Here is a 13,110-nt window from a genome sequence, read left to right on the forward strand (position 1 = left end):
TCATGGTCCAGATGTGCCTGGGAGAGACTGCTTCTAAGCCTTGGCGCCTGGAACGGCAGAGCATGGACGGTGAGGGTGGAGATGTCCAGAAGGAGGGGGCTGCGACAGGAGGGTAGGCCAGGAGCGAGAAGGAGAGAAGTAGAAGGGTGCCATACAGTGTCTGGAGGGGAGGTGAGAAGTAGAGACAAACACGTGGACCAGATGGGTGGTTCTCAGGCATGGCCTGTGGACTAGCAGGATCGTGGGGGAACTCGTTAGGAAGGCAAGTTCTTGGGCCCACCACAGACCTGCTGGATCCGAAACTCAAGGATGGGGCCGACGGGCTGATTCAGTAAGCTCTCCAGGTGATGCTGATGCCAGCAAAGTTTGAGAACTAGGGACAGGTGGAAGGAGGGATGGTGGTTGTGGTTTGGAGGAGCAGATTGGGTTTTTAGAGGCTGAAGAGGGCAGAGGACTCGTGCTTGTCAATCACATGCTGTGGCAGGTCAGAAACAACATTTCCAGCTACTTTCTTTCACATAAACCTTTCAGGATTAGGGGTTAAACCTTTCAGCAAAACAGCCCTTGGTATCTCCATTTCCAAGAGAAGTCCACTGAGGCTCAGAAACCTTCAGTCACTTGCCAAGGTCAAAGAAGAGGTGAGGGGAGCACACAGACGGCCCTGGCCTCGAACCCTGTGTTCTTTGCAGTCAGTAAACCAGCTACCTCCCCAGGCACCAGGCCCCCAGCTGTGCCTCTGCTGCCGGCCCCACTGTGACCCAAGCAGCCTGCCATGCAGAGGCGAAAAGGCAGCACTCTAGAGGGGTGAGCCTGGGGGCCAGCAGAGCAGGACTGAACGTCCATTCCTCTAGCCTCCAGGCTAAGTGCATCTGGGGAACCAAGGTGCTGGCGTGATGTTCCCTAGAAACTGACATAGTTTCCTTAAAGTACTAAGAACTCATGCACGGACTGGGGGACAGAGTTGATGAATATTCATTGCTGCGTACCTGTGCCAAGACTTGTGCTGGGTGCTGTTAGGGAAACTGAGGCAGGCATAGTTTCTGGCTTTGAAGAGCTTTTGGTTCATAGCCAGGGAAACAAAGCCTGATAAGTGATTGGCTGGGGTGCTGGGGAACCTGGGATGGCCAGGGTGGGTCAAGCCAAGTGTCAGAAAGGTGCAGAGAGATTTGTGGCAATGTTAAGGGACAGAACAAAGACTTTAGCGGGGGTGGCAGACCTAAAGCTTCAGAGCCACAGGGCATGGGTTCAGTTCGTAGCACTCTCACTGACTCTCTGGCTAACCTTGGACAAATTACCTCGTGTCTTTGCCTTGTCTCCTTATCTGCAGAATGGAGTCAACCATCCCTAGTTCAGGGGTTGTTTTGTACCAGGCATCACTCTGTGAGTTGTTTCCTTCCTTTCAGAGGATAGCTTTAGGCCAGAGCAAAGCAGGAAGGCTTCATGGAAGAGGTATCTTTTCACTTTGGCTGAAAGGATAGCTAGAATGTATTTATTGCTTTTTGTGTCTCCTCTGAGAAATCCTTGGGTAGACTCTGGGCTCTGGGGTCGTCTGAAGAGAATGGCCGTTCAGGTAGCTGTCACTGTGAATAGAACTATGTGAGAGAGAAAGTGGTCTTCTTCAGTTTGGAAGATTATTATTATTTTTTTTTATATGGCTTCGAATCCTGTTGCAGAGGGCAAAGCCAGTGGCCAGTGCCCGCAGTTGGGAATTGCCACACTCAGGTTCTGTTTCCTGCTTTCTCTTACAGATGATGCAGTTCGCCTGGCGGAGCTACAGACTTTATGCCATGGGGAAAAACGAGCTCCGACCGCTCACAAAAGACGGCTATGAGGGCAACATGTTTGGTGAGTTGGTGTGGGTGAGACCCACAGCCCCTCTGCTGGTTAAGTGGAATTCAATTTTGGCTCTTCCTCCCCAACCCCCTGCTGAGCTGTGTCCCTATTTCCCCAGACTCAGGGCTCCCAAGTCTGAGTTCCTTCTGGGCTCTTCCCTCTCACTTTATACTCTTTGTACGCACTTAGCATCTGTGTTTTGGAGCAAACACACTTGGACGTGTGACTGGGGATGGTGAGGAATGGAGACCTGTTTCCCAGGAGCAGGTCTGGGGCTCTGAAGGACACAGAGGACTGGGTTTGACTCCAGTCCCCCAGGTGTGGCTGTAAGATGATCTCAGGTGAGCTCATGAGAAACGGAACCGGTTTTTGATGAGGTGGGCAAGTGTGCCACCTTTAGGGTCCTGCGGGTGTGTCTTGCACACCCCACCGGTGGACGGTCAGGACTGTCGCTCATCAGGAGTGTCACAGAAACTGCCTTGTGTTGGCAGCACTTGTGTGACCTGCCGCCTCTCTTGCTTGTATGTCTTCCATTTCCAGCCGCGGGTTCTCCTAACTCGAGAGCCTCTCTCAGCTGGACAGTCTGTAGAGTGCCTTATTGTGGGCATGGCCTCACATTCCAAACTTAACACCCTTCCAACTCGCCAGCTCTCCACTTTTTCTCCAGAAAAGATGCCAGAGGCAGCCTGGCCTGCTTCTTCCCTGAGAGATGGGAGCTGTCCGGGGCTAGAGATGGAAATTCACCCACTGTGTTCCTCACTCCTTAGAGACACAGGTCCCTGAGGTCCAGAACCAAAGAACCAAGTCAGATGAAAAGTCCCAGGAAAATCTTCAAGGGAGATTTAAAGGGATGGCCCCTACGTGTATGGTCTTGTGAGAAGTGCCTGTGTTCCGGGAAGGGGGACATTGGACCTGCCTTCCTCCCTCTAACCAGTCAGCATCACATCCTTTCTGGATGTTCTAATAACTCACTCGCCTTGGGTGTGTGTCTGTGTGAGAAAGAGAGATTTTTGGTAACTTCTTTCATTTTTCTGTTTATCATAGGAACATAGGGGGAAAGAAAAGGTATCAAAAAGTGAAAAACAGACAAAAAATAGCTCATTCTGCCATATACATGCAACCTCTGTTGACCTCTTGTTCATTTCCTTCCCATATTCTCTGTGCCTTTTTTCTCCTCGATATACAATTTTATGTTCTCTCTCTGGCTTAATGTTATATCATAAGCGTTTCTCTAACTTATTCAAATTTGTCATAAAGGATGGCAATTATTGCAGGGATGTGCCATAATTCATTTAACCATCCTGCTAATGTTGGACAGAAGTCGTTTCTAATTTTTTGCTATTAAAAATAATTCAGCAGTTGTCATCTTTGTGCATAAAATGTTGTCTTTGGATAGATTCCTAGGGAGGACTCCTGAGTCAGAAGAGAGAAAGGCAGATATTTCTTTAACGTCAAGTATGAGATGTGTAGAGTCTGGTTATCTTCTCTGTCTTGGAACATAGACCTTCCCCGATGTCCCACATTAGCCCTGGGGAAAGGGGCCAGCGTGGGTCTCACCACAGTCATTGGAGCTTTGGCTACCAGTGTAAATCTGGGATGGAACCACGGAGGCTTCCTCTCTCCTTCTCGCTGACAGTTTGCAGATATCCAGGGAATTGGTGGAAGTCAGGGGAGGCTGACTCCTGAAACTGCACAGCCCGGGCATAGCTATTGCTCAGACCATCCATGGGGCAGAGGGAGCACCATGGGGAGCATTATGGGTAGGACTAAGCCCAGTCCCATTGTGTGAAATTCCTCGGGGCTGTCCTTTGCATCTCGACTCTTCAGTCCCTTTTCAGTCACCGGACCTGATGGAGAAAGTATGGGCAGCTAGAACAGTGGAAAGAAACTTGGACTTTGAGTCTGACGTACCTGGATACAAGTCCTCACTCTGTCCTGAGCTATCTGTGTAGCCAAGCCTGAGTTGTTTAACCTCTCTGGACCCCTGTTCATTTGTCCTTCATACTGGACTACTATGAGAGCACATATGAACATGCAAAGGGCCCAGTATGTGCCAGTGGTTTACGATTGACAGTATAATACATGCAGTCAGCAGTTGCCCAGGTGAGCCCGTGGGAAGTCCTGAGGTCTCCTCAGTGTCCATCTCCCAGAGCAGCCGCTCCCCTGGTGCCAATCCTCCCATGCCTCTAGGAGTCCTGGCAGCGTCTTTCCTGTGCAGCCAGCAAAGAGGGTGCAGTGGGCAGCTGGCTCCTGGGAAAGGTTTAGTCTTTCACTCAACAAATGCTTATGGACTACTTTCTGGTCCATAAGCTGTGTGACCTTAGGCAAGGCATTTCTCCATGAACCCGAGTTTTTCTGCACAGTGGTACTAATGAAAACATCAGACTTATAGCCCAGGGCCTGCCTGACACACAGAACCTACTTAATAGGTAGTAGCTGTGACTGTGGTTACCCACAAATGTGTCTTATGAGCCAGAGGCTTATGGGAATGCACCCAGAGGAGGAGCTTCTAGTTTGGGGTGGAGCCATAAGGGGCTTTGAAGCCAGACTATTCCCAAAGATAGAAGGAGGTGAGCTAACCTGGGTTAAGCTGCTTGTCACCCTCCCTGTTCTTTTTCCAGAGTCACATAGGCTGCTAGGTGGTATCATTGCTGGGCTCTGGCCGCTGCCATCTTCAGTGACTTCACTGCAGACTGAGCCCTGCCAGCAAGGCCAGGTGGCAGCAGCGCACCCCCGCCCGACCTGGCTGAGCTGTTCGGACATGGGCTCACGCAGGGCTGAGAGGGGTGCATACGGGGAAGAGTCACGAGTTCACGCTGGTGTCTGGCTTTGCAGTGAGAACATCAGATGCCGAGCCTGGTCTCCTGTGCAGCATTTCACCAAATTGAATTCTGCTCCCAGCTGCCCATGCACCCCTCCCTGAATCCGTTCTCACGCCGAGAGTGAGACTGCCGAGCGATGTGTCTCTCGAGCCAGTTTTTGTGTCCTTCACAATTCAGAGTGAAAGAGGCTTCCATTTTCCTAACCTCCAGCTCAGCGGGTCCATCAGAAAATGTTCCCAAGCCCCTTGTGCTTCGAGCAAGGCCTTAGCCTGCTCATTGCCTTGTGGCCCAGGCCATGGTGGATATCTGCCTTGTTCCCCTTCCTCTGAGAGGTCGCTCCAGTTGTCCCTGTTAGTGTCCAGCCAGGTGGTGGAAAGAGTTTAGACTTTGGATCTAAGCAGGCCTGAGGAGAACCTCTGTGTTGCCACTTAGTAGCTCTGTGGCGTCCCACTGCGGAGTGGGGCAGAGACTCCCACCTCCTGGGCGGTGGTGACAGACTAGAGATGGACTGAGGCCTCGCCTGGAGCCAGGTCCAGAGTGGGCACTCGATGGCAGCTCTCTGACCACTAGTAAGTCACAGGGTCAAGTCTGCCAGTCGCAGAACACCTTCGGGGAGGGGAGGGAGCAGAGCCAGCGGTGACGCGGCCGCTGGAGTGCCACAAAGCATGATGGCTCAGTACACAGAGGCCCAGCTTCCTTACCTGCAGAAGGGCCTGCTGCTAGGACTGGGAAGGACACTCAGTAAGCCGGCTGAGGAGCTTGGACTCAGGCCGATGGCTTGCGTTTGCATGCTGCTGTGCCACTTCTCAGTTGTGTGACCTTGTGCAAGTTTCTTAACCTTTCTGGGCCTCACTGGTCCCAGCTGTAAAGTCGGGACCACAATACTACCTACTCACAGGATTGTTTTGAGAACTACATGAGCTAAGACATGAGAAGTGCGCATATTCATGTCTGGCATTCTTCAAGTCAGCTGCTATGAGGGTGACGTCAGGCTCTTAGGACAGTGTGTGCCTCTCTCACGTTGACTGGAGCGTGTCCAAGACCCCTGGATCCAAGGACCCACGTGAGGGTTCCAGGGCTCTGCAAGACCAGATCCCTCCTGTCCTGTCGCCCCAGCCCTGGAGTGCCCATGGCAGGAATCGTGGGTGGGCAGCCCACCGGCAGGCAGTGTCCTGTTCACTCCTTCATTTAAGCAGCTTACAGAGGAATTTTTAGGCAGGGAAAGGTTAAAGTTCAAGGCCATGGAAAAAATCAGCCTCCTGCCAGGATAAGAGTTTCCGGGCGGGTAGTAAGTGACACCTTGCACTGGTGCCAGCTTCCAGCCCTGAAGCACTTAAAGAGCATTAATCCTCCCAAGAAGTCATAGTGAGCCCTGATAACTTCATCTTCCCTTGGCAGCAAGGAAAACCAGCAGGGCACAGAGCCTTGGGAGTGGGTGCCACCAGAGAGGGTGAAAGGGTTTCAAGGCAACTCCCACTCCTTCCTCTGAGTCAGGGAGAACCAAGGTCAGAGAGCGGAAGGGACTTGCCCAAGGTGACACAGCACGTTAATTACAGGACTGGGGACTTAGACTCTGGTGGCCTGAGTCCCAGCCCAGTGCTCTTTGCACCACCCACTCTGAGATTAGCTAAACTGACCGAGGCCAGATTGTTGAGAGGCAGGCCTATGGTCATGGCCAGATCACCACTAGGAGCTGGAAATTTGCAGAGCTTCAGAGGGAGCAGACTACCAGGAGATGTATGATTTGGGGGCAGAGAGCCCACCCACTTCCTGTACCTGCATCACACCGGGCACTGTAGCTATATTCTCTCGTGTCCTACTCACAGCCCTTGTAAGGAATGTATTACCTATTTGATCCCCATTTCACAGATGAGGACTCTGAGGCTAGGCAAGTTTTAGGACTTGCTTAGTCACACAGTTATCAAGCAGAGACCTGATCATAAGGCTGTCAAACTTCAAAACCCAGTCCATAAGCCACTGTGCTGCCCTGTCCCCCAGTGGCCATATACAGTGGCCACAGAGAAGGGAACAGGGCAGAGGGTTGGTCTCAGGGTTGGTGGGGCTGCATCTTCTGCTCCCCTGCCCTGACGGAAGCCCAGAGAGGACACACACTTCCTAGGTCTGCAGCCACGCTTCTCCACGCATCATTAGTTAGTGGACATCGGCTGAGTACTCAGGGCTTGGAAAAAGTTTCAGATGTTCCTCTTTTCTTCCAGCATAGGAGAATACCTTATCCCCACTCAATAACCTGAAAACACAGAATTGCAAAGCATGCCATTGGCTGTCAGTACGAGGAGCCGAGGGTAGTATGGTTTTGAGAACCATGCCTGCTTGAGTTTGAATCCTGGCTCTCAGTCATGAGTCCTGTGCCTGTGGCCTGGTTTCCTAATCTCTCTGCACCTCAGTTTCTCCATCTGTACAATGAGAATAACCCCTCCTTCACCCAGCAGTTGGGGAGATTAGATAAAATTCACGTGCAGTGCCTGCCCGCGTGCCTCCACGTCCCCGTCTTTGTATGCTTGTTAACCATAAGCTACTGCCATTATTATTCTGTTTCTTAAAAGAATACTCGGGAAAATAATTGTATTCCAAGGAAAGAAACAGTGCCTGGCACATAACACATCGTGGGCCTCCAATACATATTTTGGAATGAATGAATTGCCTACCACTGTCTCTGCATGCCCTGTTTCCCCTTAGCCCTTCGTTCTTGGTTTGGCTGGGAAGGGCTGGATCTGGCTTTGTTCTCTTCCTCTTGTTCTCTTCAGCGGCCTTGACCTCCTCCTCTGTCGCAGAGCGAGTTTAGAATCAGCAGACTAACCCCGGAAGAGCAAGGGTCCTGCTTAGTCAGCAGATGTGCTTCTCGGGCGTCTTCTCTGTGGAGCTTGGAGGAGCTTGCGTGGTCTAGCCGGCCCGGGAGGACTGTGAGAGCCCCAAATTGGATTCCGCCTCTGCCTTGTGAATCCCCGATAGAACTGCCAACCAAATCCCCGTTTCGAGGGATGATTTATGGCCTTGGGTGAGTTAAGAGGCGAAATGAACACAGCATGATTTTCAGATCACAGGCTGGGAATGTTCGGCCTTGGCAGGGAGAAAAATCATCTTTGCCTTGTAAACGGAGCAAATATGATGTTGAAGAGGGAATAAATCCAGGTCCCAAGATGTCACTTTTACAATTGCTTTTTGGCGTGTGACTTAGTAGTGCCTTCTGCAAAATGCTCACAGTCTCCTACACACACACCCCGGTCTGCCTGGATCTTTCTGTGGGGGTGAGAGTTACTCCACCAGCATGGCTGCCTAGGGAACTGCACGCTTTGCCAGAGAGACCGTTCGCGAAAACCACCTGCTTCTGCAGTTTCCCCAGAACTCCATGTTGTTTCCACGATCTCGAAACCTGTTCCCGGGAGGCAGCCCTTTGACGTTAGAGGTACGCCTGGGGTCAGATCCTCAGCATTTACCAACTGAATGAAATTGGGCGAGTCACAAAATTCCCCAAACCTCAGTTTACTCACCTGGGAAGGTGGGGGCAGGGGCAGGTCGCCCCAGTACCCTGCCTGGCATGCATGCCCCCACCCCTGGTTCCTCCCCGCCTTCCCCTGCTTTTGGGTAACAGAACGCGTTGACTTCTCTGGCTGAAAATGCCATATCCACTTTTATGAGTTTGGTTGTTTTTCTGAAAAAACAAACACCCAGTTTCCATCCATCGTTCTTGGGAAATCGTCATCAGGCCATGTTGCTCACTGATTTTTAGCAAGCTGTGGTGCACATTCCTGACCCAGGCTCTGGGTTTGTTTTGAAAAAGAGCTGTCGTCTGCGTCGGAAGTGGGGATGTTGCTCATCCTTGCATAGAACGGGTCAGGCGTAAGGGCATCGAGCAAGCCTTCCGGGAGTCACATGTTTTGGGAGCCATGGCTGCTCCATCCGGAGGCTGCGGGGGGCTCTCAGAGCACAGAGGAAATGGATTAGAAGCACCGGTCACTGGCAGATGGGCTTTTAACACGAGGAGGGTAATGGGATGAAAATATTGACCCCACATGTGAAGGACAGGGAGAACCGGCAGTTGCCAGTCAGATGCTATGGTCATCTGGGGGGAGGGGGTTCTCCCGGTGGCCTTGGATGATATGTCCATGATTTTGCCTGCCACCACCTCCTAAAAACCAGAAAGCCCCTCAGGTCACATGGGTAATTATTGGAGCAAAGCACTCCCCTCTGAACTAGCCTGCTGGATGTTCCCTCTCTCATGCCGCTGACAGTTCAAGGCATGAGGCTGGCTGCACCCTCCTCCTGCAAAGATTTTTTTTTCTTCCCAAGCACTTTCTAATTAAGATGCGTCTCGGCTGTTTTCTTTTTCTTTTTTGTTTAAAAGGCTTCCCACCAGCACAGAGCATAATTTATTTCTCTAAAAACTCTAAAAACTATAGTAGCAGGTTGTTGTAAAAAGAAAACTCGAGGTCAGGAGCCTCGGGTCCCCATCCCAGCCCTGGCGCCAGCAGCCGTGTGAGCCGGCGGCCTCCTTTGGGCTTCGTCCGGTCTTCAGTACAAAGAAAGATGCCCATCCCCTCTGTGATTCCTGGTTGGTTACCAGGCTGATTTCTTCTTCTTCTTCTTTTTTTCTTTTTCCGCCTCTGAGAGGCTATTTGGGCTGTGCTGGTTCTTTTGAAATCTGAAATTTTAGTAGCAAGTCTTGTCCCTGTCAGGGAGAAGTGAGTCAGGGTATCTATTCCCAGAGCAAGTCGCTGGATGCCTGAGATGATTCATATCGAAAGTGACATTCCCTCCTGGAGGCGGGGTGTTCCCACCCACTTTCCAAAGACCTTGCCTTCCTTGGAAACAAGGCTGAGCCCACAGCAGACAGCCAGCCCCCTTTCTCTTCGCACCACATTGATGGCAAGCACTTGCCAAATTTCCCAACAAACTCAGTGACAAATAGGTATGTGAATTCGCAGAATCTCAGACTGTCAGTGCCAGTTGGATTCTTTGAAACCATCTGGTCCGATGTCTGGAGGATGGGGAACGAGGCACTCAGAGGGACAGGGACTCTCACAAAAGCCTGACAGCCAGGACTCAGCCCTGGTCTTTTCACTTGAGCCTCTTTTTTTTTTTAAATGACCTTTTAAACACTGAAATGTAACTTAGATCTTACCTACAGCGGAAGGCACAATCCCACTGAGTTTTACAGATGGGTACAACCTGTAGCTATGCCGCAGATCAAGGTAGCATTTCCCAGACCCCACAAGGTCCCCTCGGGCCCCTCACACTCAGCCCCCCAAAAGCCACTGCTATTCTGACTTTTGTTGTCTTAGATTACTTTAGTCGGCTTCAAAATTTCGCACCAGACTTTCTATACTCTTTCATGGTTTGCTACTTTTCACTCATAATTCTATCATAAACAGGAGTTCACTCCTTTACAAGTTTACCCACCCATTCTACTGTTGTTGGACATTTTTATTTCCAGTTCGCGACAACTGCAAGCAAACTCCATACCCATCAGCAGCCTCTCTTTCCAGCAGTCCCTCTCCTGCCAGCCCTTGGCAGCCGCTGATCTACTTTCTTTTCCTACACAGATTTGCCTATTCTGGACATTGCATATGAAAAGGAACGTATGATATCTGGTCTCTTGCGACTGACTTCTTTCCTTGGGCCTCATTTTTCATGGTTCCTCCGCACGGTGGAATGTACCGGTTCCTCATTTCCCCTACTGCCAAATAATATCCCGTCCTGCGAGTAGACCATATTTTATTTATCCTTTCAGCAGTTGATGGACATTTGGATTGTGTCTGCTTTATATTTTTTATTTTTTGGCTCTTCTGAATAATGCAGCTCTGAACATTCATGTGCAAGTCTTTGGGTGGACGTGGGTTTTCATTTCTCTGGGGTGTCTGTCTAGGAGGGGACTGGCTGGATCATGTGGTAGCTCTGTGTGTAAACTTCTGAGCAACTGCCAGGCTGTTCTGCACGGTGGCTGCACCATTTTACATTCCTATGGGAGTACTTGAGGGTTACAGACACTTTCGTACACGCTTTTTGGTGGGAAACGAGCAGCCACTTAACGCTGGGATTCACCCAGGATTTGAACATCTGGGTCATACCATATTGGTATGTTGAACTTTAGTTGGATGCTACCAGTCTTGCCAAGTGGAGAAATGGATCAGCAGTCGTGCCGGCCATCGGGTGGGAGTTCTAGTCTCTCCATTATCCTTGCCAACGCTTGCTGTCATCAGTATGCTTCATTGTCGCCTCCTACTGAATATTTCCCTCTTAATCAAGATGCTGCACCCGGGGCACCTGGGTGGCTCAGTCAGTTAAGTGTCTGCCTTTGGCTCAAGTCATGATCTCGGGGTCATGGGATGGAGCCCTACATTGGGCTCCCTGCTCAGTGGGGTGTCTGCTTCTCCCTTTCCCTCTGCCCTTCCCCTACCGCTGTGCACTCTCTCTCTCTCAAATCAGTAAATAAAATCTAAAAAAAAAGTCACACCCTTTGTTCAAACCCCGAGCTTCCCAGGCATGTGCTCCCTGGAGCAGAGCTGTCCTGTACTGCCCCTCAGCCCTGGTCTGAAAGGGTCCCTGCTCTTCCCACCTCAACCTAGGTGTGAATTGGACCTCCCAGGCTGGCTGCCTCAAGGGCTCATTATAGCAGGAGGAATGGTTAGCAAAGTCTTCCTTCATTACCCCGTCCCTATGCTATCTCCCAGTGCCATGGGGTGACCTCTCTGCTCCACAGCCCACCCCAGCCATAACACACAGGTCCAAAATAGTGTGAATTAGACCTTCTTTAGTTCTGTTATTATGCCAGGAAGGGGGTTGTAATGAAGAAAATGTTGACCTGGGGTCAGAAGACTTGGAGTCTCTGAATCCTGACTCTACCAACTCACTGGACAGGGGTTACCTTTCTTTCCTGAGCCTCAGTTTTTCTCTTCTGTGGAATGCGGAGGTTGACATCCTATAGGATTGTTACTAGGATCTTATGAGACTACTAACTTATCTGTTTGTGATTGTTCAGTGCCTCTATTGTGCCAGACACTGTTCTAGACACAGGAAACAGCAGGAAGACATCCATGTAGACCACCCAGGCTAGTGGGGAAAGAGATATATGAACTTGTAGTTTCAATTCAGGTGGTACAAGTATAGTAAGGTCCTCACACCGAGAGCTCTTGAATTCCTTCTTGGAGCAATGGGCTTCAGAAAGTTGAAGTATGAAGGCAGAAGCATAAGAGAGGGGTCACGGGCACAGAAACACGAGTGCAACAGCCTAGAAGGGAGATTGAATGAGATCATGGCCCCTCGAGGTCTAAAAGAGGTCCGGTGTGGCCAGAGCATGTGGGGATGTGGTAAGAGACTTCATGCAAGCAGTACTGCTGTAAAAATGGTGTCTCCTGAATGTAGCTCCCTGGTGTTTTCTCCCCATCCTAAACCTCAGGAATCAGGAGACCTGGCTTCTAATTGCTTCTCAACCACCCGTCTGCTCTGTGACCTAGGCGAGGCCCATTCTCTCTCTGAGCTCATTTCCCCATCATACGGTGTGGGCTTCTGTGGGCATATGGACTCTCCTGTGTCTTCTAGGTCCTAAAATAGTGGGTGATTGGGCTACTTTGGGGTGTTTCACCCTCGCTGATGTCGGTCTGGTGTGGCTGAGCGGGCAGGGGGCTCTGTGATGGGAGCAGAGGTGTGGCACCAGCCACTGGGGCAAGGGTTGCTTCTCTGGGCTGGGGGAGCCTGGACTTCACTCCCCATCCCCGCTCCCTGCCCCGGTGATGAAGTTCTAGAACCTAGGTGAGGTTCGGTGGGCTGAGGTCCGGAGCCGATGACCAAGAAAGAATTCTTGAGATATCTTTGGTGCAAAATGGTGGTTTATTAAAGCATGGGGACAGGACCCATGGGCAGGAAGAGCTGCTGCCCGGGTTGTGAGGGTAGGCATGTTATATACCTTGCGGTTGGGGGAAGGTGAGGGGAAGGGATGGGAGGTTTCAACAGAGTTTTCACATGTTAAGGAGGGCCTACAAGGTGCCGGAGGGAGGCCTTGTCCTTATGGCCTGATCAATGTCGTCTTTAGGTCAGGCACTAACATCAAGATAGTTGGGAGATTCTTGGTGGGGTGTTATGATCCTGCTATCATTTACATTCCCTTCTACCTCAGCCTCCTCCAGTTTATGGTGGGGAGGGAGACATTAGGGCTTCAGGAACTGAGAGTTATTTGCCTCTGGAAATTTGTGCTATTGATAAGGTAACCTCCCTGTTTAGATCTCTAGGACATCTGTAGAGCAAGGGAGATTCCTGTTCTGCAGGACTGTGATCCCTGCAAGTTAACTATTTATCGTTTTATGGCAGTCAGGGGTGCCTGAGGAACGCTACACGTATTACGGAGGGGAGCAGGTGGAGAGGGGGTGCAAGGCGCCAGCTTTTGCTCTGTCCTCAGCCAGCCTCCTGCTCCCTCATCACCGGGGGGGGGGGGGGGGGGGGG

The 13,110-nt window shown here is 51.0% G+C and overlaps 1 protein-coding gene across 1 annotated transcript in view; it reads left to right on the forward strand.

Annotated features, from left to right (window-relative positions):
• Positions 1-13,110, forward strand: part of MAN1C1 (mannosidase alpha class 1C member 1) — a 138,717-nt gene that overhangs the window by 50,680 nt on the left and 74,927 nt on the right. The window contains exon 2 of the mRNA XM_059376707.1: positions 1,749-1,845. Coding sequence (XP_059232690.1) covers positions 1,749-1,845 — 97 coding nt within the window. The remainder of the gene's footprint in view (positions 1-1,748; positions 1,846-13,110) is intronic.

Source organism: Mustela nigripes, chromosome 14 (assembly GCF_022355385.1).
Source record: "Mustela nigripes isolate SB6536 chromosome 14, MUSNIG.SB6536, whole genome shotgun sequence".
NCBI lineage: Eukaryota > Metazoa > Chordata > Mammalia > Carnivora > Mustelidae > Mustela > Mustela nigripes.